Here is a 25,760-nt window from a genome sequence, read left to right on the forward strand (position 1 = left end):
GAAATGCGGTGCTAGGAACTAGCCTGCGTAGCCCTCATTTCATGCTTCTCCTTCTTCTTCTGGCCGGTCATGCTCCGCCTAGGTCGTGCTCGCTTGTTTTCCGGTTTCACGAGCGGCTTGTTATGCAGCCATCCTTGAATCGGTCGTCGCGATCCGATGAAGCGTCCCTCGGGCGAGAAGACATCAATCTCAGGCCAGGTGTATTCGGGCTCAGCCACTTTGATGGGTTTCTCTGGTTTGGCTGGTTTTGAGAAACGCGCAATCTCGCGCAAGGTCTCTCTCGTTTCACGCCTCTCGCTCTTCATCGCGTCGAAAGGATCGCTAGGCACTGGTGGTGTCTCCTCTTCCACGGGCTCGGGCGCCTTTTCCCTTTCAATCAGTTTCAAGTCCCGGGTTCGCATTTGTGCGACCACCTCTACGTAGCCTACTCCTTCGATCAAGAGATCGATCGAAAACACACGGAATGGCAGGCGGTCCAGTGACAGTCCCACCGCATTCTTCCGCGTCAAAGGACCGGCTCTCAGCTTGGTCACGTCGTGTTTGAGCTTGAAGGTGCCCGCGTGCGCCACCCTATCGCCGATCCCATCGATAGAGATATTCTTCACTCCAGGTGACATTCGTTGTTGACTCTGAAACTCGATGGCCTTGGTGGTGTTGGTGATGTGTTCGTCGAGAGGAGTGAAGTTGTACAATAGAAACGTGAGATCGGGTGTCCGTGGGGTGATCCTGATGAGTCCACCACCAAGAAGTAGAGACTCTGTGGATTTCGCAGAGATCTGCTCGGGAACGATTCGGCTCTTCATGATCATGCTTTGCCTGTGCTCAGGCTTCACGAACAGCTCGAGATAACTCCTCTCGAGGCCTGGCAGGTCAATGAGTTCTCCCTTCTTGTTGCCGAATGGAATTCGGATCGGCGAAGCCGTTGTGCCAGGCAATGACGACACGATTGGCATGTCGGGATACTGTGTAGCAGGTTGAGCAGGCGGGAGGAGCTCGCCAATTTCCAGCTCCTCGTCGTTGGCGTGATTATCAATCGCAAGCTCGTTGCGAGGGTATACTGGAAGTGCTATGTCCTTGTCTCCAGCGATGCTCTTGGGAGCACCCGAGAGCCTGCCCTTGGGGTAGACAGCTTCGAATAGCTGACTCTTGCCCACATTCACTTTGCCGACCATCCATCCTGCACCGCCACGCTTCCAAATTTCCTCTCGAATGTCAGAGGTCCACCATGCGCGCTTGGCACTGACACATCTCAGATTGCCCAGGCGGATTCGGGGCCCTATCCTGCCGAGCGCATCCCTCATCACATCCCGCAAGTAGGGCATCATGCCATCCACGATTTTCTTGGTCGGTCCAAGCAAGTCTCCTCGCGTGATGATGAAGCTCATCTCAATCTGACGGTCCCGCACGTATCTCGTGGCCTTGGATCGGCGGTTTCGCGACCGCAGCGGAATGTCGCCCAGCAACACGTGGAGTCGCGGTATTAAAGACATGGGAAAGTCGGCCGCGTCGATGATGTGGTAAATGTGGTTGTGTTTGTGTGGCGATTCCTCGATCGTCTCGCGCAGGGCCTCGACCGTGGGGTGGTGCATCGATATTTGCGTGGAGCTGTTGTTGAGGCCATGGTGCATCAGTCCATGACAGCGCTCGCAGACAGGCGGTTTCTCCTCCACAAGATCGCGAACAGCGGTCATGTCTTGTTCACTATTGCTCTCCCCCGTGACCAGACTCGTAGCATCCAGACCGAGGGCCTCGAGTTCGGCTGGGCCGAGGTTCTTGAGCACCTCATCGACAAGTTTGTTCTCTTCCTCTTCCTTCGACACCTCCAAGAGCGGTTCGTAACTTTTCTCCGAGTCGGGGTGCATCCATTTGCGTACTCTTTTGGATTTGACATCGTAGTAGCCGAAATGGTTTGGATCGTCAATCTGACTGAAAGCGCCGCAGCCAGTGCAATTCACTGGTAGACGTCGGCTCTCCGGTACATGAGGATCAGCAGCTGGCGTAGCTGGCGCCTGTGTAGCTGATTGTTCAAGGGTCACCTCGGTATGTAGATATCGCGGTCGGCGCAAAGTCTGGGGAGTCGGAGCCGGTCGATTAAACGGACTACTTGTGACAGACCGGGTAACGGCAGGGCAAAAGAGTACAGGGAGCGAGGCCGCACTCTGACGATTTCTGGCAGCCCGAGGAAGCCATCGTGCCGATATTGCGCGATGCATGATTCCCTTGCGACTCGACTTTGGACTGTGGAAGCTCCCCGAAATCTCGACTTTTAGCGGGAAGAAAAAAAGCTGGAGTGACATTGAAAGTCGCGTGTCAGCGCGTTAAGCAAACCCCACCGTCCCGCATAGAACAGTCCCGGTTAATTCCCGTCTCCGCAAGTATCAGGGGTTTCTATTATCACAGATGGCACCTTTTCAAAATGCCGTTTCTTGCCTTGTTGATGAATTGTTCAGGTACGATTAGCTCATGGCTCATGGCTCGTCGTCGCTCAGGGGTATTGGGTTCTTTGCCGTGTCATATATAACAACCTCACAGGATCCTAGCAGTGATCAACCCATACAAAGCCTGATCAAATCGTTCAACCCGGGGCAGCCTGGTAGGAAACACTGCGCTTCATTCTAGAAAATCCAGATACATTCGAGCATCACCAAGGCCTTGTGCTCACCCTGTGAGGCCTCATATACACCGATGCTTTCTCAAAGGATGGCCCTATTGCAGCTCTCGTGCGGCAAGGCTTGTTGTTGATCCTACTAGGTCCGGGGCTGCTAAAGCCAGGTCGTTCTCGCGCATACAGGCTTCCCAAAGACAGAGACATAGTCTTTTGGGGTCATTGCGCGTACGGTCACTTGGACGCATGTTGTGGTCTTGCTCGAGGGTGGCCACTCTTCCGCGCTATGGAAGGTGGTTACCTTTGATGACGAACAGTTTTTTACCTAGACAACCTCTCTTCTGGGTCCATATGGAAATTCTTTAGAATTAAGTGGACCGGTGCATGATGTGCCATGAAGACGACGTGATGATCAAGCTCTGTAGTGTCTGTAGTGTCCCAAGATCGTTGACCAGAAAGTCATAGTTGCGCGGAACATGATTCCACGTAGCTTCGTGTGCACCTATGCGCTGAACAGAGGAAATGAATCAAAGACTCCAGATAAACGTGCCTCGCACTCGCACTTGAATCAAATGTCTTTCGAAGAACCGCAAAGGAGGCTGCTTGTGCACAGACCACAGGGGTTACACGTGACACGGGATTTGGAGAAGCAGAAACCGACGAAATCCAGCGTCGCGAATCGCGAAGTCGAACATTTTGGACGACATGATCTTTCCCGTCCATCACATCACATCATAACCGCCACAATGAGGACATTAGGAGTACGATGGAATAAGCTGAGACGTGTAAGCGTCCCCAGTGTATCATGCATACTAATTTACTAACTCTCCCAGGCTGTACGTTCCCACATGCGATATCAATACCTGCCAAGCCGCAAAGCTCACGAGACAATCTTAGCTCATCAACCTCCAAACAGGCCCCGGTGCCGCCATCATCCCTCCCAATGTCACGCGCGTGCATATGGACTTTGCCGTCACATGTAAAGGCGGCCACATGGGTCCCAAGTACGTCCGGAGTGCAAGGCGACGTTGCCCAGAACAAGAGCTGACAGGAGATTTTCCAGGAAGTTCTGGCGCGAGGTCCTCCCCCGTCTCAAGTACCACAACCCGTCGATCCCCATGATCGTCAACCGCCACCGACAAAACGAGATCCCCCCCAAAATGACCATATACGTCCGCAACCCGGACGTGCCAGAGCCCAGCGAGCCCCAGAGCCTCCAGCAACCGCCCTCGTCACATGCAGGCCTGTCGAAAGCGCAGCCACCACTGCCGACCGAGAAGACGATTGAGCTGGACATGAAGGACAAGCATTCGTCGTACATTCTCGAGTACTTTGTTGCCGAGACGAGGGCGCAGGTGCTCAAGCCCACGCCAGAGCAGGTGCAGGAAATCCAGAGTCTGCAGGATCTGGCCAAGCAAGGAGAGTACGACAGGGGCGTGCTGGATAAGCTCAGGGCAGAGAAGAAGCGGGAGAAGGATATGCTGGCACGAGCCAGGCAAGCGGGTGGTTTGAGCGAGGACTGAGTGCCGTACTCTTATGCTAGACGTTGTGTACGTGCTGTATAATTAGGCCATATAGAGGCCGTGTATAGGGGATGGAAAAGGCGCCGACCTTTGGATCACCATATCTAACAGGGTATGAATTGTCACTGAGCTGAAATGGCTTTGTTTGAGTCTTATTGAAGAGTTGGTCCATAAGACATGCCGCCACGCAATGAAGCTCTAATACATGTACGATCTCTCTTACCTTAGTCCAAAACCCTCGCTTTCGTATACGGCTGTCCACAATTTAGTCCGTAGCTTCTCCTTGGTCGAGTAACGCCAAATGGCCAACATGTTGAAGCATGTCCGCGCGATGGGGAACCTCTCCGAGTCATCTCCCAGGCACGATAATTTGAGAGGAATCATGGAGGCTCCAGCGGCTGGTAGTCGATCACTTCCCGTGATGAACAGCAGCAGCTTCCGCTGATCCTTGGGTGACGCCTCTCCAAAAACGTCCCAGAACCAATTCACTTGATCGACGAGTGCATCTGGGTTCCTGTATTCCCAATTGTCGTACTCTGCTACGCCCCGGAGTCGGGCTATATCGGGAGCCTCGTCCGATCCTCGAACCAGCAGCTCCACCTCATCTGGTCGAAAAAGGCCAAAGGCATTGCCGGAGCAGACATTGTAAAATCCCCTTTTGAAGGGCTCAAATTGGCGGTGGACGGACATGTCCAGCAGGTAACGGACATAGAGGTCGACGAATTCACGTCTGTTTTTGTTCGTGACAGCTTTGTTCTCGCCTCCCTCGCAAAGAGGGACTGGGACAATCGTGTCGTACCTTTGAACATCAATGACAAAGCTCCAGCAAAAGGTAGCCTCGACATCGCCCTCGTACTCAAGCAGCTGCCGGAGTCCACGGGCGAGACTGGGCCGGTATTGCGAGAGGTCCTCCAACGTACAGCGGGCTGCATGGCGTGTCCAGTTGATGGGGTTGCTTAATGAAGAACCAAGCAACTTCCGGAAAGTGAATGGCGGCAGAGGCACGTCGAGAATGGTGGAGTTGTAGATAGCCAAACCCATGATCGCTCCGACGAGGTAGAATTGGTCTGAGCTCTCGAACGAGAAGGGGTTGAAATAGCAGTACTGCGAATCCTCGTCGTAGATGAACAGCCCAAGGTCAGGGCTAAAAACTTCTCTCACCAGGAGTAGAAACCATTCCTTTCGCAGCCCACCGCCATCGATCCCCTCTTCACCCTTGAAAGTGATCCGAAGCGCCTTCTTCGCGTCCTCGCTCGCACCACCCAGCGTTTCACCAATAGCCTTGAGACTATCGTCCACTAGGCACTCGCGCCGGACGGTAATCTGCAAGAATTGGTTGATTGCACGCCGTCGCATGATACTGTCAAAGAACGCATCTCGGACGCTGTCCCGCATTTGTCTTTGCACATCGTGTTCGAGGATCTGTGTCTTGGCCCATATACTCAATAAGAAGGGGTATTGGCAAAAGGCAAACTTTGCCCCTTTTTTCTCAAACTCGCGGAAATCGGCGATGAGGTCGATCGAGTCCGCCAAGGACACATAAAAGTCGCTCATGGGTAGGAATCGACCTCTCGAGGTGCCGGACTTACTCAACGATGCATCCCCTGCGAAATGCCCAGAGCCAGAGTTGTTGGCCTCGAAGAATAGGGCCAGTATCCGTGCTGCGGACTTTACCTGCCAATCGTCGATATAAGCCGCTCCTTGAGATCTCGCTTTGGAAGCCTTCTGGCTCAGCCGCAGCTCCTCATGGAAGGCTGCGTTGGATTGTCCAGGACGAATCTGTGGCACAAGTTCTGAGATGTCGTTAACTCCCGGTGCGTTTCTTGTGTCACTATCCCTCCTCAACAATCGGTAGCCCAAGAAGCCGGCAATGAGGTCCTTGATTCGTATGAAGCGACGTGCATCGTATCTTCCAAACCAATGGACAAGCTGCAAATGTAGCTCTGGTGCCAGATGAGACATTAGTCCAATGATGCGCTTGATGACCCGCGAGTGTCTTCCCGACAAAGGTCCAGACGCTGGAGTCCCCCTTTTCCTGCCAAGACCATTCCTGGAAATGCTTACAGCGCCAGTCTCATCCTCGCAGTCGAGCAAAGGGTTCTCTAGAAGAATGAGTAATGCTCGTAATTCTTCCGCGTCAGTTATCCTCCCTCCAGGTCGTTTCAAAAACATTTCCACGGTCTTCATGAAACTTTTCCTTAGCGCCACCTGTGCTGAAGCAGCGTCCCGCTCAGCTTGCTCCAGCGCACGTTGCTTGGGATACTGCCAGTCAGGGCGGGAGCATACTTCGGCGCAAATAGATGGCCATCTTTCCATGGGGTTTACAACTAGCGAATACCACTCGTCCAATTCCTCCCAATGCAGATGAGGTGACCTTTTCGGGGGTAACGAAGCGATTTCCTTGCGATCCTTGTCGGCCCCTGTCTTTGATGGCACGTCGAGATCTTGTCCACCAAGCCACCATGTGCCATTCTTAGCGACATCGCCCAGAAGCAAGAGTTTTGGGTCGATATTACGGACAGTCCTATTGCCTGGGCGGGCCTCGGCGGGAGATTGTTTTCTTGATGTAGGTTGCGTAGCTTTTTCGAGAACAGTAGCGCGCTCAGTGTGCGGGCTGCAGCGCGGTCTGGTCCTGAAGGAGTGGCTGACATTATCAAAGGAGCTGAAACATTGTTCAAGATATTCTTGGACGATGTTGAAGATTGGCGAGACCTTGGAGGTCCCAGATGTCGCATTGGTCTCAAGTGTGCCGCCAGGGAAGGCTCTGGCGTGGCCTCGCGAGGGCGTTGGTAGCGTCGAGGAATCACCGCTCGTAGAGACCTTGGAGACAGGCTTTGGGCGCAGTGTGGGTGTCTCATTAAACTCGTACTTGGGCACGTATTCGTTGTGCTCTTTGCCGGCAGTTGCTGCACTTGATCCAGTACGTATCTGTTGTGATCGAGCATAACATTCGTCGTGTCGGGATGTGGCATAATCGGGTGCGCCCAACCACTCGCTATCGTTGGTGCAGAATCTCTGAATCAAAAGACTTCTGAGGCAGTCATCCACTAGAAGTCTCGTCCGGTCCAAAGAAATCGGCCTCACTGGAATCATACATGGTTAGTATGAGCAAGGGATGAGCTGACATGTGGCGTCAACCTACCCGGCACCTCTGGGGTAGTCTTCCTATCCTCCCTCTTCGTGGATGATTTTGCATGCCGGTCCTTCAAAGGGGAAAGATCATTGATTGTGGCGCATATTGTGCATCGAAATTCTTGGAGTCCTCGCGGCCAGCGCATGAGTAACCCGCAGGTCATGCAGTGCCCAGTCGAGTATTCATCTTTGCCCGAGACTTTGAGCTTAGGCCATTGAGGTTCGGTGGGCATCGTTCTGCATTGTGCGCCTTCCGCAACGAGATGAAGACCCGAACGGGCGTTTCGTCAGCTTGACGAAGTTGTGTATGTGTTGTTTCTGTTGATGGTTGTGATCTGCGAGGCTGCCAGTAGTCACTGGCGTGGCAAAGTGTTTTCGGCACCAGGTGAGAAAGTGCCGAATCTGTAGGCGCGTTCGTCAATTGACTCACCACGACTACCCTACAGGCTTGAGAAAAGACTAATGATAATTAAGGTGGCGCCTTCTGTGTACCTTCATGTATGTTTGAACTTGGCTTCGTTTCAATTTTGCGCTGGCCGGCAGTCTAATACCAGTCAAGGACGTCCTTCTTAACCCATCGATACTTTTACAGAGCGCCGTTTCAAATAGCCTAACTTAGAGACTTTGCCTGTGCGAGTGTGATAGGCTCATGTAGCTCCCATAAGTGACAAATTTCGTATCCATATTTGGAGACCTTACCGGCATTCAAGTCTGCTTTGCCGATGCCACCATTCTCAGGTACTCCACAGGGCTCCTTCGTGCAGGAGATTTCTGCTATGTAGCAGACGGCAGATATTGGCGTGGTTGTGTAGAACCAGATTCGGCGCACTTCATCGAGGAGTTTGTACTTTGGATACTCGTGGTTCTTGAGACAGGATGTGAGATTTTCCATGTGAGCGGGCTTGATACTCATGAAGATGTCGCGGTTGGTCGCCATGTCGAGACAAATTTGTTAGTGGTGAAATGTTTGGGTGCTAGACGGTGGCTGTTTCCGGGACTTGATTGCCATCACGACCGCTTTCGTCGTGGAAATTCCTTGGCAGCTCTAGACAGTGGGATAATGGCTGTGCACACGCCCACAGTAGGTACAGATGAGTGAGCACTCCTTTCTAGCCGATATTCGGTGGAATCGTTGAATTCATCTTACTATACGAATCGACAGAAGATGCTTCGCTTCTACGCCTTCTCATTGTTGCCCAGCTTCACCACACTGGCGTCGCTGCCTTGCACGTGTGTAATGTCGATGGCATCCTCACCTCTCTTTGGCCGTTCTCTCCACTCCCTCGCAGGGACACCATCTCGAAAGAAGCCATTGATCTCTTCCATGCCTCTCCCAGGCAAAAGTACACATACGCCCAGGTGATGAAACACAGGCCCGTGTAGACGAAGCCCGTCTTGGGGCCGAGGTTGGTCGAGTAGTAGAGATAGGGCAGGGTGAAGACGGTGACCCAGGCTGTGATCCAGAAGCCGGCGACGGCGATGGCGCAGATCTTGTTGCGGTTGCGGCCCACAGCCATCTCCGATGCAATAGTCCACCCGAGAGGGCCCCATGCGAAGCTGAACGCGACCATCTCGATGATGGCAAAGCTGATGATGACCTTGCTAATGATGTTGCTGATCTGGCCGCCTTGAATACCCAGGCGTCCGACGACGAAGATGGACATCGTCATGATGCCACAAGTATCATGAGCAGAGGACGACGAAGACTTGAATGATAAAGACAATCAGGGTCATCAGCATCGGGTCGCTCAACCCAATCGCCTTTGAGAAGACGGTTTCGAAATAGTAAAACCAATGAATGCCGTTGATCTGCTGAGCGACCAAGGCAGCCGTGCTGTAAATGACTTTGCGCGGTACAATGGGATCAGTGAGCAGCGCAGTCACGGCGGAAGGTGCTTCGTGAAAGGAGTTGTGAGATGAAAGACATGATATTTATCATCCACCAGTATGGGATTGGCATCAGCTGCTGCCTGCGCTGGCGATGGGCGAGAGTACATGGAGCTCTCATAGGATGACCTCATTTCTTCAACAGTCAAGGAAAGCCAATTTGGAGGCAGAACTTCGACAAGATTGTCTGGATGTAAGTCTCGTCTTTCTCCCGGTGTTTCCTAGCTGGCTTTATCGAAGAAGAAGGTGGTTGGATGCAGCTGCAGCTCCCGATGGTCGAGAATCAAGTCCCAAAACCTGGTAGAATGGACTCGAGATAGAGCCTGCGCTGAAACCAGGAGCGAGACCATCGGACCTCGACGCCGAGGGGATATGGACGGACGCTGCTGCACATGGTCCTGACGGCGACATGAAAACATTATACACTGGCTACAACCTCTCTCAGAGTGGCAAGCAAGTCATATTTTGCACCAAGTCAAAGGAACGCCATGGCGCCCAGTTCGAAATTCAGGGAATGGTCATCGCAATACAAGGAGAAATGTCGCAATTCGAGGACATTGACTTTCACGACCCGTATGTGTTCTTCAATGACTCGCAAGCGCGGTACTGGATGCTGGTCGCGACCAGATTGAGAAACGGCCCTCGTTGGAGCCGTGGTGTATCGCTCTCTTGACCTCGTCCAACCTCGACGACTGGACGCTGGACGCAGAACCGCTGTGCTCTCCAAACGACATGTTCTGCCCCGAGTGTCCGGAGCTTCTCACCCTCCAACCAGCGGCAAGTGGTATCTGGTGTATTCGCGCTTTCACGCTCCCAGTGCGGGCACTGTTTATCGCGTCGCCGACAGCCCGAGAGGTCCCTTTAGAGTGCCGCGTAATGGGTCGCACGGCCGCCTTGATGGCCGTCGATGGTACGCGGCCGAGTCATGCCCCAGGGCTGGGAATCTTGATCAAAGGGCTGTGCTTTGGCTGGCTTGGTAACTATGTCGGCGAGCAAGGCAAGTGGCTCTGGGGAGCGGACATGGGCGTGCCACGGCAGGTGTCCGCTGATTTGAAAGAATGGCTGCGCGAGGATATGGCGCCCCAGTATCTCCATGCCTTGAAAGAGGCAGCAGAGCCTCTTCAGAAGGTTTCAGGGCGAGGAACCCTGCTTCTCGAGACTATCGGATCGACCAGGACTAGTTTCCCCAAACTCACTGCCGAGATAGAACAGCATGCTCTGCTCATATCCTTCAACGTGCAGAAGCAAGGAAGCGCATTCATTCGGCTTAGTGCTGCAGGCCGACGAGAGTGGCAAGGCCTTCAGACTCGGCATCGCGCCGAATGCGCATGGTAGTTTGTAGTTTGTGCAGCGTCGCGTTGATCACCGACTTCCCTCTGGATAACTTTTGGGTGGATCAGTGCCAACTGCGTCTGCCGCGTCCCATTGACGGCCCAGAGCTCGTCAGGCACGACGGTCTCGATCTTGAGGGTGGCATCACTGTGATGTTGCACGCGTGCTTGATCGAGGTGTTTTGTGGGGGAAGATCGCCCGGCTTCAGGCTACCTGTGCCACGCGCGGACGGGGAAAAGACGAGGTTTGGTAACTTTGTAAAGGATGGCACAGTGGCCTTGGAAAATTTTGGCGTGCATAAAATCAGGCCAGGGCAGCTGTAGAAGTTGAAAGAATAGATATGACGGAGGATATGTGAGAAGTGAAAGTCGACATGGTGAAAGGTCGATCACAGTGCAAGTTGCCAGTTTCGGCGCGCAATTCACTGTGAGGGAGTGGGAGCGGCCTATGTTCAGGATGAGTAGTCTAGTAGTCACGGTAAATTGATGGATGGGAGTAATCTAAATTGGGAACTCGATATCATAACCGTAGCATTGGTGAGTGCAATGGAGGCACGTAGGCTCTGGCGTGGTTCATGAAGTACCGAAGCAAGTTCGTCCCTGTTCGGAGTAGATCAAGGGTACAGGCTGTGATCAATCACTGACGCTGGACATCTCTCATGTGAAAGACAGCTGGACTCTGGAACTAAACAGAGTTACACTCTGCTGTTGTTCCTGGTAGGCCAGATGTCTCAGAAAAGAGCTGTCAGCGAGAAGCCTTGAGCTGCTCGAGTTTCGGACCTGTCTTTGCGTACTATCTAGGTACGTGCTAGTGCGCTCCTCGTAACCGGAGCTGCTGGTCAGAAATCCGTTCAAGCATCAGCTCGAAACCCGGAGCAGTGTAGGACCAAAGTAGTCAAAACTACTGCATGATTCACCTGAATTATCCATCAACGTCACTTATTCACGTAGACTCAGATACTTCATAACGTGTTGAGAGCAAACGTGAACCCTAATGCAAACCATGTCCGAGGGCTCTGTGACCTCCTTAACTCCCACGGTGAAACCCCACGTAACCGATCATCCACATGCGAGGCCAGGCTCGATCAATGTGCTTTTAATTTCCCTCCATGTTTAGAGTACATGCCGCCATAATCCTTGCGCCATGTATCGTGAGAGCGATGAGTGGGTATGCGTAATTCCGATCCGCTTACGAAGGGGGAGCGCCGCCGCGGCCACCACCACGTCCGAAACCACCACGGCTGTGTAGAAGTTAGCATTCAAGTCCACAAGAGTCAGCTGCCAATTGGGCTGAGGCTTACAACTCAGGGGCGTAACCGCCAGGAGCACCAGCACCCTCCTTGCCCTCACCAGCATCCCGGCGACGGTAGCCACCCTCGCGGTCGCCACGGTCACCACCACGTCCACGACCGAAAGGCCTCCTCTCACGCTCACCCTCGCCGAGCATGCCGCGGGGAGGAGCGTGGGTGCGCTGCGACTTGATGTGCGTAGCGGGAACAATCTCGGCGGGCAGGTGCAGCCACTCGCGGAGGTAGTCGAGACCCTCGGGGGTCAGGGTGTAGTAGTACCATTGCCAAGAGAACTGGGTCTTGACATAGCCGCGCGAGGTGAGCGACTGGCACGCCTTGATGACGAACAGGTTCTTGGTGTCGATCTCGGGGTGCTTGGGCAGGTTGAACTCCTTGGGAGCGACGAGCACGCCCTCACGGAAGAGGTACTGTTGGAAAAAAGTTAATTAGCCAATGTTTCGTCGTCGTCGGAATCGATGCGATTGTACCTCGTGGATCTTCTTGCGGTCGGCCTTGGGAATCAACATCGTGGCGGTTGGGGTGGAATTCGTTCGGTCGACGTTGGGAGAGCTGGTTTCAGTCGGACTGCGATGAAGATGCCTGCGCTCAAATTGAATTTCTTGTGGGCGGAAACCCTACAATCGAGAGTGGGGTGGCTTGAGAAGTAGTGGGGGCTGTGGCTGAGATCACGTGCAAGCCTGTCACTCCGTGGAGCCATTGGTGTGGCGCATGAGGCGGGTCTTGGCGTTGAGTCGCAGCCTCCACCTTGACTTCGCGATCTGCATCTTACACGTATCAAGTTCGTATTGCACCTCTCATCAGCTGCACCTCGACCACTACTTTCAAGATGGCGGATAAACGCGTGAACACTCTCATCACAACATTTGGTGGTCTTGGGCTTCCTCCCACACTTTCTCTGCCCACAGAGGCTTCAGCAACCACAACGGAATTGGAAGGCAGCATTCTCGATCGGCTACCCTCTCAAGACACCAAATTCATCATCACTACGCTGGGCAACAAGCAAATAGTACCTCGATCCGACAAATTCGTATCCGACTACCTTTTACATGCCGACGATGACTTCCTGTCTCTACGACTCAGTGTCCCCCTATGTGGTGGCAAGGGTGGCTTCGGCTCACAGCTTCGCGCCGCAGGTGGGCGCATGTCGTCAAAGAAGAAGCGCAACCAGGAAGATCACGGCTCAAGTCGCAACCTCGATGGTCGACGCTTGCGTACGGTGAATGAAGCCAAGGCACTGGCGGAATACCTGGCCATCAAACCCGAGATGGATAAGAAGGAGAAGGACAAGCGCCGTGAACGCTGGGAGCAAGTTGTCGAGGCCGCTGAGCGTAAGCAAGCCGAAATCAAGAATGGAGGCGAAGGTCGTCTTGATGGTAAATGGGTTGACGACAAGGAGGAGAGCAACGAGAGGACACGGGATGCGGTCTTGGCAGCCATGAAGGCCGGGAACTACACCGACAACCTGCTTGCAACCTCGGCCGGTTCCAGCTCTTCGGGAACCAGTCAAAAGCATTCTGAATCGGAGGAGGGAGGAAGCCCAAGCTCACAAGAGTCAACGCCGCTCACAAAGCCAGCGGAGACCGAGAAGACAGCCAAAGGGAAGGGCAAAGCCCCTGCTTTCTTTGGATTCGACGACGACGATGACGAGTTTATGAGCTCCGACGACGATGAGGAGACAGAAAAGAAGTGAATGTGTGCGAGACATAACTGTCATCTTTGACCACCACTTCCACCTGATCTCTCATTTCTGTTCTGGACCATCGAACTGAATCCCTCACCGGGCTTGGTTGACAGACCCTACCGCATGCTAAAATTGAAAGCACCGACAATTCGGTCATGATGGGAAAGGGTTCCATGACCAAATGGATAGGGTGACTTCTTGTCAACCCCTCACACAGCGCTCTGAGACGTGGGATGACCTCCCAGCGCGATTCTTTCAGGTCAGCAGTTATCTACGACCAAGGCTCGTTAGGTGCCGCGACGACAGCACCGTATCCTCTCGACAAAGTTGATGGCGTGTGTGATCAGAACCTAGCTGTCTCGGCTCAATGTCATGGATCAATAGCTGTGCAGAACTCAGCTGAGCCTTACAATACCATTGCTGCTCAATATTGACACGAGCGCGAGCAACTCGGTCGAGCGGATAATGCATCGAGCAGACCAAATCTGTGAGCTGTTTCTGTCGCCCGCATAACAACGCTCAACTCTGGTGCAAAGATCCACATTCGCCAATTGATCTACTCTACCGCCGAATACCTGATCAAGTTCGCATGTCTTCCAATTGGACAAGCCTCGTGGGCTTCGCGAACAGATTAACGCAAATGATGTCGCATGCGAGCATATCAATATAGCACGTAGCACATGCGTGCAGCTAGTATGTAGCAATAGCACAAATGAAAGCGTTGTTTTTCTAGCCTGTATTCAGATGGGCAGGCTATTCCCAAACCTGCAATCGCTGTCACCACCGGCAGTAGCCTAGCTTCATTTGACTATCGGAATGCACCAATGTTACAGAACTCCATCACCCAGTGTCATTTGTTGTCTATGAAAGCGCTTAAGCGTCAAGCTTGACAGGGAACTGGCCCGCCTCTGTAGGAGTATTAGCATCCATTCTCAGCGGCGCATATCGGGCATCTCATACCTCGTTGCTCATCCCAGCGCTGGTACCATCCCGAGGGGCAGAGCGAGCGGTAAGCGAGCCAAAACTTTTGCCTCGTGTCAGTTTCGAGACGCAAGCAAATCCTTGAACTTGGAAGTCCATACCTGGCGGCAAGGAGCGAAGTCCTCCCCCTTGGCGATAATGCACTTGTGGTAGTCAACATAGTTTTGCCAGCAGTGCTTGGTCTGGTTGACGTTGGGGAAACGAGCGTCGGTGCCTATTCGGATGTTCGCGTCAGCCATACAGCGCGTCCATCGAGCCCAATTGATCCCGCATAAACTTCTGGATCGTAGCCGTTGTCAAGAGTCGGGGTTCTTACCAGCTGCGCGAGAATGTTAGCCTCGGATTACCAACTCAACTAAATTTCGCAACAAAGGGATGGGACATACCAGTCACAAACTTGAAGGGCTTGGTGACAAGCTCCTGACCATCTTCCTCAGCCATTGTGATTGTTGCAAGATCGTGCTTGTTGGGAGAAAATGTTCGATTTGTCGATGACGGCAAGGTTGGGTGAGGTTGTTCGCAGGACGAGGTTGAACGCACCGACGCAGTCGGGATCGAATCAGGTGGCCTGACCTTTGGAGACAGCCGGCTAGCTTTCAATGTGTGCCTGATTTTTGGGGATTGCCGGGTGCAATTGGCGTCAGGCATGCAATTGCTTGTGCGTTCATTGGCTTTCCGGCCTTTCCAGCAACCATTGTGGATCCAGCCTCTGTGCCTTCGCCAGAGACTCAGATGTCTACTTCGGGTCTTTGCTCCAAATAACCACGCCTTGACGAGCATCAGCCCACCAGCAACGACCACCGACGACGTGAACAACTCCCTCTGAACCTCTCCACTCCTTCAATATGCGCTCTACCGCCGCTCTCCGGATGTTTCGTGCCACGCCGCGCATGATGCGTGCTCCTCCTGTAAGCTTTTGTCAAGTCACACTCGGTTACAATTGGCTCGGCCTTGCTAACAATCTTGCGTCATACAGAAGGAGGACCAGGCCGGTATGTGACGATATCCGACCAATTGGGACGGAAACAACTCGGGCAAGGTTGGGATAGGGATGTAAAGGAACAACACGACTGACGGTGGTTGCTTCACAGGTCACACCATCTCGCAGCGTCTCAGGAAGCTCAAGTCCATCCCTCTCGAGCTCTACCCCCTCGGTACGGCACCACCGCGATATCACGAAGAGAAGCCCAAGACTAACACTGGTCAGCTGTCGTCGTTGGATTTGCCGTGTTCGCTGCCGGCTACTCGAGCGTTCGCAAATTCATGGTCGACAAGAACCTTCGTCTTGCCCGCCAGGGCCCCGGTGCTCGCACCGAGAGCCACGACAGCTCCGACCACTAGGGAAGCAAAAGTTTTCAGGACAGATATCACAAGTATATTCCATTTGTCAGATGTCGGAGCATTGTACATGTGTTAGCAAGAATGGGGGATTGGATTTCTTGATAACCATTGTGTTGAAACCACAAACGCCGACGCTATGCATATCCCTGGGGATCCCGTGAATCGTCCTGATTACAAGGTCATTACGCCTGTTTCGGCCCTGCCACATCTAGGCCTTCTAAGCCTTGCATCGGATCCGGGCCAGTCATGTCCACGGGCGGTGGCTCTTCGCCGGAAATGCCATTGCTGTCCTCCGCAGCATTCTTCGCCAACCAGCCTTCCTACGATTAAGTTAATCATTGCAACTTTGAATGCGAATGGGGGATTGCCTACCTGTTCCCAAACAGCGGTTTTGCTCCCAAGACCTTCGTCCGCACTTTTGGGTGCCTTTGCTTGTGAACATCTCAGTATCTTTCCAAAGAATTCTGCCTGGTCCATGTTGTCTATGGCTTCCTTGGCATCGGCAACGTCCTCGTACTCGACGTATGCGAACCCGCGGTGTGGTTCTGTTGAGTTTGGCGCATCGTTCTTCGGCACCTGAACTTCTACTATCTCGCCAAACGGGATGAAGGCGTCCAGGACGTGTCTGCTGGTGGCCATATGGGAGAGTCCACCGACGTGGACAGTCGCTTTCCACCGAGCAGCGTCTGTCATTTTGATTTCCGGGATTCGCACGGGGAATTGTGAGTGCTTCAGTTGATCGGAGTCTTCGATCTGTAAGTGAATGTAGATTTCCTGCCTGAATCTTCACCTCGACCGATTCACGTATCACGTGCCTCGAGGCCCGCAGTGATGATGGTGGGGCAGGAGCCTGAACGGACATTGGAGTGGGCAGAATCCCCAGGCTGGCTGGCAAGGGGCACTGGGCGGCAGGTGGGCCTGCGATCTGGCATCATACTTGGCCTTCTGGACCTTGTCCCTTTCCTGTTGCTTCGAGCTGTACATCTAAGACCAGCTTAATGCCCATTAGTAGCTGGCAGGCGCCTGTATTCTTGTAGCCCCCTTTCCTACCATCTTCTCATGATCAAAGCGCAGACCTATTGAGCTCGAGTAACGCCACCTCTCGCCAACTTCCTCGATCGTCGAAACCGCCATGGTGCGCCTTCGCGAGCTTCCCAGAACGGCCACATTTGCCTGGTCCTCCGGCTCTGGCAAGCCGCTCCTGGTCACTGGCACTAGAGCTGGAGCTGTCGATGCCGACTTTTCGGACGAGTCCAAGCTGGAGCTATGGGATTTGGCACTGGATGATCAGCAGCAAGGACTAGAGCTGCAGCCGGTGGCGAGCATTTCGACAGAGTCAAAGTACGTGGGCGTGGCAGTGTGCTTCGTTACCAGACATTAATGCTCTTCAGGTTCTATGACATTGCCTGGGGACCTCCCGATGAAGAACACCCGCTCGGTATCATTGCTGGCGCCCTCGAGAGCGGCTCCCTCGACCTGTGGGACGCCAAAAAGCTGCTTGCTGGTGCTTCGGACGCACTGATTTCGCAGACTTCGAAGCACACCGGTGCAGTCAAAACACTCCAATTCAACCCTCTCAAGCCCCAGATCCTCGCTACGGGTGGTGCCAAAGGCGAACTCTTCATCTACGACATCAACGATATTGAGAACCCCTTTCGGTTAGGAAGCGCAGGCCGATCCGACGACGTTGATTGTCTGGCCTGGAACCGCAAGGTGTCACATATCTTGGCTACTGGAGGCTCTGGAGGTTTTGTGCAAGTTTGGGATTTAAAGACCAAGAAGGCCACCCTTACTCTCAACAACAGCCGTAAGCCTGTCAGTGCTATCGCCTGGGACCCCAACAACTCGACGAAGCTCATTACAGCTACGCCCGATGACAACCAACCTGTGATTCTGCTCTGGGATCTGCGAAACTCCAATGCGCCCGAACGAACACTGCAAGGCCACGAGCAGGGTGTTCTGTCTCTCTCTTGGTGTTTCCAAGATGCCGACCTACTCATGTCCTCTGGTAAGGACAACCGCACCCTCGTTTGGAATCCTCAAACCGGCGAGCAGCTTGGCGAGCTTCCTGAAGTGACCAACTGGACTTTCCAGACGCGCTTCAACCCACACAACCCCAATCTCTCCGCCACTGCCAGCTTCGATGGTAAGATCACCGTTCAGACACTCCAAAACACCAACCCCGACACTCCGCAGTCTACCGCAGAGAAGAATCTAGATGATGAGGAGTTCTTCCGCGCCGCTCAGACCCAGCCGCAGGGTGCGTCGTGGTCTTTGAACAAGGCGCCTAAATGGCTTGAACGGCCTGTGGGTGCTTCTTTTGGATTTGGCGGCAAGGTGGTCGTCTTCAAGGCAAACCCTACGCAACCTGGTCAGAAACGATCTTCCAAGATCGTCCTCTCCAACTTTTCGGTCGACAGTGACGTGTCGTCTGCCACCGAGAAGTTCCAAGCTGCCATTGCCAAGGGTGATGTCATAGCCATTTGCGAAGACAAGATCGAGCAGGCCCAAACGGAAGAGGAGAAGGCAGACTGGAAGGTCATGGAGACCTTGGCTAGCGGCAACACACGCTCCAAAATTGTTGAATATCTCGGCTTCAAGGAAGATGAGCTGTCTAACGGGCAGACTGACGCTGCAGAGAAGCAGGATGCCGACAATACACTGAAGACCAGCTCCGAGACTGAGGAGAAGAAGAACAACCGTCTGTCCACCATGTTCGACGGCGGTGATGCCGAGGGCGAAGAGGACTTCCTCTCGAACCTCGCAGCCACCAAGGGAGCTAAAACCGACAATCCTTTCGAGCTCTTTAGCGACGCGGATACGTCGATGGAGAAGGACGTTACACAGGCTCTGATACTTGGCAATTTTGCAAAGGCAACAGACATCTGTCTCAAGGAGGAGCGCATGGCGGACGCTTTCCTTATTGCCAACTGCGGTGGTCAGGAGCTGGTTGACAAGGTGCAATCGGCTTACCTGTCTCGCAAGAGTGGCATACCGAGCTACATGCGCCTACTTGGCTCGGTCATCGCCAAGAACCTCTGGGACGTAGCGTACAACGCCGATCTTGCGGGCTGGAAAGAGACTATGGCCATTCTGTGCACATTTTCCGACCCTGCCGAGTTCCCCGATCTCTGCGAGGCTCTGGGCGACCGCATTCATGAAAATGGGGCGCGGAAGGATGCTGCTTTCTGTTACTTGGTTGGCTCCAAGCTGGAGAAAGTTGTGACAATTTGGGCCGCCGAGCTTGAGGAGGCTGAGCAAGCTGGGATCAGCAACGCTTCTGACTCGACCTTTTCAGTCCACGCCAGATCTCTGCAGAACTTCATCGAGAAGGTCACCGTCTTCCGTGAGGTCAGCAAGTTCTCGGACAGTGAGCAAGCACTCGAGTCTGGATGGAAGTTGGCCACACTCTACGACAAGTATACTCAGTACGCGGACATTCTGGCAGGCCATGGCCAGCTCGAAGCCGCTCAAAAGTATCTCAGCCTCCTCCCTGGCAAATACCCAGCAGCCGAGCTTGCCAGAGAGCGTGTCAGACTGGCCACCCAGAAGCCAGCTGCCCAGGCCACTGTTCGACAGCCTACCTCAGCTAGTCGCACCACGTCTCGTGCGCAGCCGCAGATGGGATACCAGCCTCCTCAACCCAGTAACCCCATGGTGCCTACACCCAATCCCTACGGAGGTTACTCACAGTCCCCAGCTCCGACGCCACAGCAACAGCAGCCTTATGGAGCTCCTCAGCAGCAGTTCACTCCTCAAACGAACCCGTACGCGCCTCAGGGAGCTTATCAGCCTCAACAGCCGGCTTATGGTCAGCCCATGGCTCCTCCCCCAGGCCCGCCCAGGGGTTTGACGCCATCGGCACCGCCACCACCCAAGGCCAATAGCAATGAGAACTGGAACGACGTGCCTCTCGTGTCTAAGGCGGCGCCACCACGACGTTCAACGCCGAGCATGGCCCCAATGACCTCGCCGTTCCCGGGCAGCCAGCAAGGGCCATCGGCGCCTCCACCTCCCGGCCCGTACGGTCAGCGCGCCGTGGCCAGCCCACCACCGCCTCCACCCAAGGGGCCTGCTCCTCCTCGCATGCAGTCTCCTTTCACAGGTCCCCCACAGGCCGGACAGGGCCCTCCTCGCCCGCCCTCCACGGCTGCCAGTACGTACGCGCCACCGCCACCTCAAGCTGGTTCGACTGTTCAGTCGCCACCTGTTCCTCCGCCCAGCGGGTCCCCGTATAATGCGCCCCCTTCTGCGGCGCCTCCTTCGAACCGGTACGCACCGGCGCCTTCTGCTCAGCAGCCACCGTCGCAGCAGTCGCAGCCAACTTCGTTCCCGCCTCCTCCTCAAGGGGTTCGGCCTCCACCAACTGGTGCTTACGGAGCGCCGCCTCAAACGGGCACTCCCAGTAACCAGTATGCACCGTCGCCTTATGCGCCCCCGGTCGGTCAGCAGCCCGGGCCTCAGGGACCTCCCCAAGGTCCACCGATGGGAGGTCGTCCTGGTCCACCCCCGAGCGCACCTCCACAGGCCACGCCGCCCCCTGCTCGGCCGACGCCCCCGCCAGCCGCGGCCAAGCATCCTCCCGGCGATCGCTCCCACATCCCGGCGCACGCGCAAGAGCTGGTTGATATCCTCAGCAAGGATATGCAGCGTGTGGCTGCCGCGGCGCCATCAACGTATGCAGTTCAGGTCAAGGACACTCAGAAGCGCTTGAACATATTGTTTGACCATTTGAACAATGAGGAGCTCGTGAAGCCTGGGACTATTGAGGACCTGACGCAGTTGGCGCGTGCTATCCAAGGCAAGGATTATGCCACTGCTCAGAGAATACAGGTCGATATCAACCGCGACCGTACAGACGAATGCGGCAACTGGATGGTCAGCTATGAATCTTCCCGTGCTTTTTCCGTGAAGTATGACTGACATGACTTTAGGTTGGGGTGAAGAGACTCATCAGCATGAGCAAGGCTACTCCTTGAGCCTTGCTCCGGGCTAGCTGATCACTACGAAGTATGAGACGAGGGATTGTTACTTAGATGAAAATGTGCACAATACGCTTCTGCCGGTGTATCCAATAATGTTGTTCGACTTCCAGATTGCGCTCATGACTACTGTAAAATTACCCGCTCGAGAGTTTGCCGAAGCCCTTCAGATCCATCACTGTCTACCACTGCAGGCGAGGCCGCACTGGAAACCAATCTGTGTCAGGGACCCGACCCCGATAGGACAGCCGATGTCCTAGATGCCTCAAAGATGACTTCCGTGTTCATTTCATCAGAGCGCATGCCAGCTACTCGATCGATGAAGAACAATCGATGAAGAAGACTGCCAGCCCTCTCTGTAGACGTAAGCCTAGTAGCTAGGTAATCAGATTTCTAAGGTTGCGCGAGCCTCCGGCGGCTGTGCCGGATAGCATCAGATTTGCCAGACTAATAGATTCCGGGGGCGCCAAATCCGTGCCGGCTTTAACGCGTTTTGACTCTGGTACTTCGGTCTCTAAGGACTGGCTGACGTGTTTCGCGAAACTTCACACAACCCGAGCGTGCATGTGCGAGCATCCGTACGTGCTCCCACCGTCAAGTATGCCCTTGGAATTCACTCGGGAAGGTGGGCAAGGCAGAGTATGCCGGCGTCGTCATTACTACGAGTCCTACATGACTTGAGCCTCTCATAGCAATTTGTGACACGCTTCCACAGAGATGTCGAGCGCAGCGATGTACAACAGTTGACGTGGCCTGCTTGGGCCCGGCGGCGGTTGGTCTCTGAATGGAAGGCAAAAGGAAAGAAAACTCGCTAATCAAGTTTGTGTTGAACATATCATACCATCATACGGGCAATATGGTTGCTCCATACTCTCGCCGCCATGTGGACCTTGAAGAATGCCAATGCTTTCGTGCCGGGGCCTTGTCGATACAAGTTCCCAACAGCGCAGAACTTCACCAGTGCGATTTTTTTTGGCTGAAACGGTCACTGCGGTCGTGCTCGGCGTGCTTTAGGAGGCCAATGTATACTTCTCCGGGATTGTTCTCCTGGCCTAGTGCGTCTTGTTTCGTCGATTATGAAAATAAATAATTGCCATCTCCGCAGGTTGTGAAACTATTGACCTTTGCAGGACAATCCACGACGAATGTGCAGGGTAAGCTGAACGACGATGTAACTAAGTTATGCTCCAGTGACGTTGCAGACGAGAAGTGGATCGATTTGGAGCCCGCCTGGCAGCTTCACTTTCCAGTTTCCACCCCTCCATCCCCCTTAGAAGACGATTGTCACCGCGCACCATCCCATTGTACGCTATCGAAACAATGTCAGAGACAAATGGAGCTTCCCCGGAGGCTGACAGGGCAGCCGAGCAAGCCCGCCAGCGCAAGGCCAAACGCGAGGCGAAGCTCAAGGCTGGTGGCTCTACCAGACTGGACAAGATCACTGGCATGAGTGGCCGACCCAAAGCTGGTCAGTTTCTGGCTCAACACAAGCAAGCACCCGTTGGCATGGCAAACTCACTGACAAACGGTAGACTTTGAACCCCCGGCGACTGACGAGGCACCTAAGACAGCAGCCGCCGCAGCTACGGCCTCAACTATCCCTGCCAACGACGCTGACCCCGAAGAGGTGGACATTTCGCAACATTTCTACGCACCACAGGCCACAGCTCGATCGAAGAACGCAACCTCCGCCGGTCCTCAACCTGAAATCTCGGAAGATGCGCTGCGTCAGATGATGCTCGGGTTCGATCCCACACAGAATCCACGAGCTGGCGCGGCCGGCGCCCAGGGCGCGCCACCTTTTCCTGGCGCACACGGTGCGGGTGCGGAGGACGATCCTATCATGAAGATGATGTCCCAGATGATGGGCGGCGCTGGTGGCGCTGGAGGGCCCAATCCCTTTACTGGCATGCCAAACTTAGGAGGCTTTCAGCAGCAGGCGTCTGGAACCCAGCCCATTGATTCCTATACCGCTCTGTGGCGTGTGCTCCACGCCATTGTCGCCTTGGGCCTTGGTCTTTATATCACTATCCTGACACCTTTCACCGGTACGAAGATCGAGCGCGAGACGGCTTCTCTGGAGGAGAATGAGCATCAGAAGCGAATGTTCTTCTGGGTGTTTGCCACAGCTGAAGCTTGTCTTCTGACGACGCGCTTCTTCCTAGACAAGGGACGGGCACCGCCGCCTGGCATCGCTTGGACATTGACTGGGTACCTGCCTGAGCCATGGAAAGGATACGTGCAGGCTGTCATGCGATACGGACAGATTTTCACAACGGTACGAGCGGATATACTGGGCTGCATGTTTGTACTGGGTGCTTGTCACTGGTGGAGAACGTCAAATGTAGTGTATTAGACTGCGCCATGCGCATGCAAATGCTGAATGGACGGCGCAGATTATGTTTTCATAATCATGTTCAGTAGTCCCCCCAAGACACCTCTTACCCTCTTGGGGTTTTCCAGTACGCATGTCATAACGACGGCCGCACTGGCTGAGAAGATCATGGACTCACGCCATTGCTTCTCGATGGGGTATTTTCGGGGCACCACAGTCGCTAGCGCGCGCGGCGCCACGAAGAGAGCCATATCCTTGCGCCGGCTCGCCGTCTCAATGAGCACACTCCATCCGCACAAGAAACAGCCTGTGCCGACGCAGACTCCACTATCAATCTTTTGACGGCTCGAAATGTCCTTGCCAATGATGTGCGGGCCGACTCTCGTTCGGCCTAGACACACGCCATAGTAGAAGAGCATGATGAAGGTACCCAGAAACGCCGAGGACCTAGCTGCGGAAAGGAAGGCGAAGACAATGTTCTTCTGCGTCGGCTTCCGCAGCTTGAAGGCCAGGGCGAGAGGTAGATACGTATACATCGACCACTTCCAGGATCTGACAAGGCGGCTGAGGGCGTGGTATTCACAGCTGGATCCACAACCCATGTGGACAATCTCGCATGGGAATGGTATCGCTTTCTCTGGATCACCCCACTCGTAGGGCAGGTTGTGGTCGACGCACATTGATCCGAGCAAGGGAGCCGCGCCCGTGTCTTCTCCGTAACGAAGCTCGTTGAACTTGCAGCGCCTGAGGGCCTCGATGAGGCGGAGATCGACAGAAGCGGCGGAAGTGATCCATTTGTTGTAGCTGGGTGGCAGGTTGTTGGGGTAGTAGAACCAGGACCACATGATGAAGGCACATGAGACAGAGAAGACGGCCGGATCAATCATGCTGGTGACGAATTGTTCAATCTGGACCCGTCAGTGACCTATGTTGTCTTTCACCTTGCAGCTTTTCTTACCCAAGTCCATCTGTGGGCAGCCTTCCGACGTGCACGATGTTGCGACCAAAGCTCCCCGACGATTACGTCCACTGCCCGTGTGGCAGTGAACAAGGTAAGGTCCAAAGTTCTACCACCAAGCTGAACCAGGCGCGGTTCACCCTGTTCGCCATTGTCCTTCTTTGTCGTCCACCTCGAGTAGGCTGGACTTGAGGCCCAGTGAAGGAGCTTCAGGGCGACCCATGATGAGACGAAGGTTGACAACCATCTGACGAATCTGGTCACGACGTAAGTCTTGCGTGTTCAACTTCTAGATATTTGCCTTACCTTTTTCGGGCGTCTTGGCTGAGGCTGACTGCGAGTTTGTTGATGACAGCTTTTAGAGGCCCCTGTTGTTTATCATTAGATCTGATTGCGCGTGCCAAAGTGGTGCATACCTGCAAGAGCGTGCTCCCGCCCGCCAGAACAGCACAGAATGTGGGAAAGCGTTTGACATCGAAACCAGTCTTGAGTATGTGCAGGGCTGATTGGCGAAACGTGGATGTGTCCGTGTCATACCCCTGAGAGAGTCGCCTCCTTTTCCGCCGGGTGAGACGCTGCAAGATGAGGGTCAAGATCCGGGGACCCACGGCCGACACATAGCCGAACACATACGCTCGAACTACTGGACGCAGCACTGGAGGTATGGAAGAGAGCTCCAGGAAACCCCTTTGCAGCGCAATAGGGCTGGCTCTAATAGAGATGTTGCTGGCCGGGCCCAGCGCGGGCTGCAGCTCCTTGGGCATCGTGGTGTGGCATCCGATACATTGGTGTTGGCGCCGTGTGAATGGCCTAGCCAAGGAGCTTAAAAACAGCCACTTGTTGAAGAACTCCGAGTCAATGTGAACTCGATGGACTGAGCTTGAAAGTTCGTGACGCGATTGATACAGATGGAGATTGCCGTCGGCACGCAGCTATGTCTTGTGCTGAGTAATCACATGTCACCTCGGCCCAGAAAGGCAGCAAGAAATCGAGGAAGTAATTGCTTGTGAAGATGGGCCACATCGTGTCATCGAGCTTGTCAAAGGCAAACCTAGACAAATGAAGCATTCAGTTGGTGAAATATCGAAACTCATAGAGGCGCAAGGCCTTCGCAATTTGGGCGAGGCCAGACCAGTCACCAGTGCATCTCTCGCTTGGGTGCTATGTGAGCTGTAAACCAACCATGAGTCGTCCATGACCTCGAATGGAATGTCATGATCAAGGTCCACCGTCTTGCAGCACGCCGAAACCTTGATCCTTTCCCCAGATTTTGCGCATTTATGAGAAGTAAGGTGAGAGCCTCACGGAGACATGACCAAGCAACCGAATCGCCGGTGTGATCGCGCTCGCCGGTATCTGAAGCTCAGGCTTGAATGGGAATGGAGCTCTAAACCGTGTGTTGAGGGTTCCTGCCCTCAAATGGACCCACCTTGACTGGGTGCCGTCGATGATTGGCCACCAAGCTCGCATAGCTCTGAGCATCCGGCGTGGTGAGTCAAGCCCGGGTGTCCCAGCAACCTCCAGAGGAAAGGTGCGACGGCGGGGTCCTAATTTTTAGCAGGAAGGTGGGGCAATCTGCCCCTCTGGCCACTCCTGCCCCTCCGAGATGCACCAGTCGTGGGATTTTCGCACAGGACAGTCAGGCTCGCCGATGAGTGGGAAGGCCGCCGTGAGTCCATCGTTGTGTGAGAGGC

The 25,760-nt window shown here is 54.3% G+C and overlaps 12 protein-coding genes across 12 annotated transcripts; 6 read left to right on the plus strand and 6 right to left on the minus strand.

Moving 5' to 3' along the window:
• Nucleotides 1-11: 11 nt before the first annotated feature.
• Nucleotides 12-1,862, minus strand: J7T54_007243 (genetic interactor of prohibitins 3; the record flags this gene model as incomplete). Its single annotated transcript, XM_051507528.1, has 1 exon — nt 12-1,862. The coding sequence occupies one exon, from the start codon at nt 1,860-1,862 to the stop codon at nt 12-14; it is 1,851 nt and encodes a 616-aa protein (XP_051361250.1).
• A 1,489-nt stretch (nt 1,863-3,351) lies between these two features.
• On the plus strand, nt 3,352-4,128 carry J7T54_007244 (54S ribosomal protein-like protein; the record flags this gene model as incomplete). Its single annotated transcript, XM_051507529.1, has 3 exons — nt 3,352-3,390; nt 3,503-3,609; nt 3,669-4,128. 3 exons carry the CDS (start codon nt 3,352-3,354, stop codon nt 4,126-4,128), a joined length of 606 nt encoding a protein of 201 aa, XP_051361251.1.
• A 219-nt stretch (nt 4,129-4,347) lies between these two features.
• Nucleotides 4,348-8,930, minus strand: J7T54_007245 (E3 ubiquitin-protein ligase-like protein; the record flags this gene model as incomplete). Its single annotated transcript, XM_051507530.1, has 5 exons — nt 4,348-4,858; nt 4,928-5,907; nt 6,193-7,034; nt 7,960-8,168; nt 8,614-8,930. 5 exons carry the CDS (start codon nt 8,928-8,930, stop codon nt 4,348-4,350), a joined length of 2,859 nt encoding a protein of 952 aa, XP_051361252.1.
• Nucleotides 8,931-9,054: 124 nt separating this feature from the next.
• On the plus strand, nt 9,055-10,482 carry J7T54_007246 (uncharacterized protein; the record flags this gene model as incomplete). Its single annotated transcript, XM_051507531.1, has 3 exons — nt 9,055-9,152; nt 9,293-9,340; nt 9,747-10,482. The coding sequence occupies 3 exons, from the start codon at nt 9,055-9,057 to the stop codon at nt 10,480-10,482; spliced, it is 882 nt and encodes a 293-aa protein (XP_051361253.1).
• A 1,185-nt stretch (nt 10,483-11,667) lies between these two features.
• On the minus strand, nt 11,668-12,294 carry J7T54_007247 (small subunit ribosomal protein S10e; the record flags this gene model as incomplete). The annotated part of the gene is made up of 3 exons (XM_051507532.1): nt 11,668-11,719; nt 11,780-12,195; nt 12,256-12,294. The coding sequence occupies 3 exons, from the start codon at nt 12,292-12,294 to the stop codon at nt 11,668-11,670; spliced, it is 507 nt and encodes a 168-aa protein (XP_051361254.1).
• A 320-nt stretch (nt 12,295-12,614) lies between these two features.
• Nucleotides 12,615-13,478, plus strand: J7T54_007248 (uncharacterized protein; the record flags this gene model as incomplete). Its single annotated transcript, XM_051507533.1, has 1 exon — nt 12,615-13,478. The coding sequence occupies one exon, from the start codon at nt 12,615-12,617 to the stop codon at nt 13,476-13,478; it is 864 nt and encodes a 287-aa protein (XP_051361255.1).
• An 864-nt stretch (nt 13,479-14,342) lies between these two features.
• Nucleotides 14,343-14,891, minus strand: J7T54_007249 (Cytochrome c oxidase subunit 6B; the record flags this gene model as incomplete). The annotated part of the gene is made up of 4 exons (XM_051507534.1): nt 14,343-14,377; nt 14,430-14,493; nt 14,552-14,664; nt 14,837-14,891. The coding sequence occupies 4 exons, from the start codon at nt 14,889-14,891 to the stop codon at nt 14,343-14,345; spliced, it is 267 nt and encodes an 88-aa protein (XP_051361256.1).
• Nucleotides 14,892-15,295: 404 nt separating this feature from the next.
• On the plus strand, nt 15,296-15,791 carry J7T54_007250 (uncharacterized protein; the record flags this gene model as incomplete). The annotated part of the gene is made up of 4 exons (XM_051507535.1): nt 15,296-15,358; nt 15,427-15,442; nt 15,542-15,604; nt 15,658-15,791. 4 exons carry the CDS (start codon nt 15,296-15,298, stop codon nt 15,789-15,791), a joined length of 276 nt encoding a protein of 91 aa, XP_051361257.1.
• Nucleotides 15,792-15,973: 182 nt separating this feature from the next.
• J7T54_007251 (RNA recognition motif) lies at nt 15,974-16,430 on the minus strand (the record flags this gene model as incomplete). Its single annotated transcript, XM_051507536.1, has 2 exons — nt 15,974-16,111; nt 16,164-16,430. The coding sequence occupies 2 exons, from the start codon at nt 16,428-16,430 to the stop codon at nt 15,974-15,976; spliced, it is 405 nt and encodes a 134-aa protein (XP_051361258.1).
• Nucleotides 16,431-16,923: 493 nt separating this feature from the next.
• On the plus strand, nt 16,924-20,770 carry J7T54_007252 (uncharacterized protein; the record flags this gene model as incomplete). The annotated part of the gene is made up of 3 exons (XM_051507537.1): nt 16,924-17,132; nt 17,183-20,669; nt 20,726-20,770. 3 exons carry the CDS (start codon nt 16,924-16,926, stop codon nt 20,768-20,770), a joined length of 3,741 nt encoding a protein of 1,246 aa, XP_051361259.1.
• A 1,323-nt stretch (nt 20,771-22,093) lies between these two features.
• On the plus strand, nt 22,094-23,184 carry J7T54_007253 (uncharacterized protein; the record flags this gene model as incomplete). Its single annotated transcript, XM_051507539.1, has 3 exons — nt 22,094-22,241; nt 22,306-23,051; nt 23,170-23,184. The coding sequence occupies 3 exons, from the start codon at nt 22,094-22,096 to the stop codon at nt 23,182-23,184; spliced, it is 909 nt and encodes a 302-aa protein (XP_051361260.1).
• Nucleotides 23,185-23,190: 6 nt separating this feature from the next.
• J7T54_007254 (uncharacterized protein) lies at nt 23,191-24,830 on the minus strand (the record flags this gene model as incomplete). The annotated part of the gene is made up of 5 exons (XM_051507540.1): nt 23,191-23,213; nt 23,287-24,016; nt 24,067-24,322; nt 24,373-24,434; nt 24,483-24,830. The coding sequence occupies 5 exons, from the start codon at nt 24,828-24,830 to the stop codon at nt 23,191-23,193; spliced, it is 1,419 nt and encodes a 472-aa protein (XP_051361261.1).
• Between the last annotated feature and the right edge of the window lie 930 nt (nt 24,831-25,760).

The sequence above is a fragment of the Emericellopsis cladophorae genome (genome assembly GCF_022114955.1).
Source record: "Emericellopsis cladophorae strain MUM 19.33 chromosome Unknown NODE_33_length_250951_cov_121_911845, whole genome shotgun sequence".
Taxonomy (NCBI): domain Eukaryota; kingdom Fungi; phylum Ascomycota; class Sordariomycetes; order Hypocreales; family Bionectriaceae; genus Emericellopsis; species Emericellopsis cladophorae.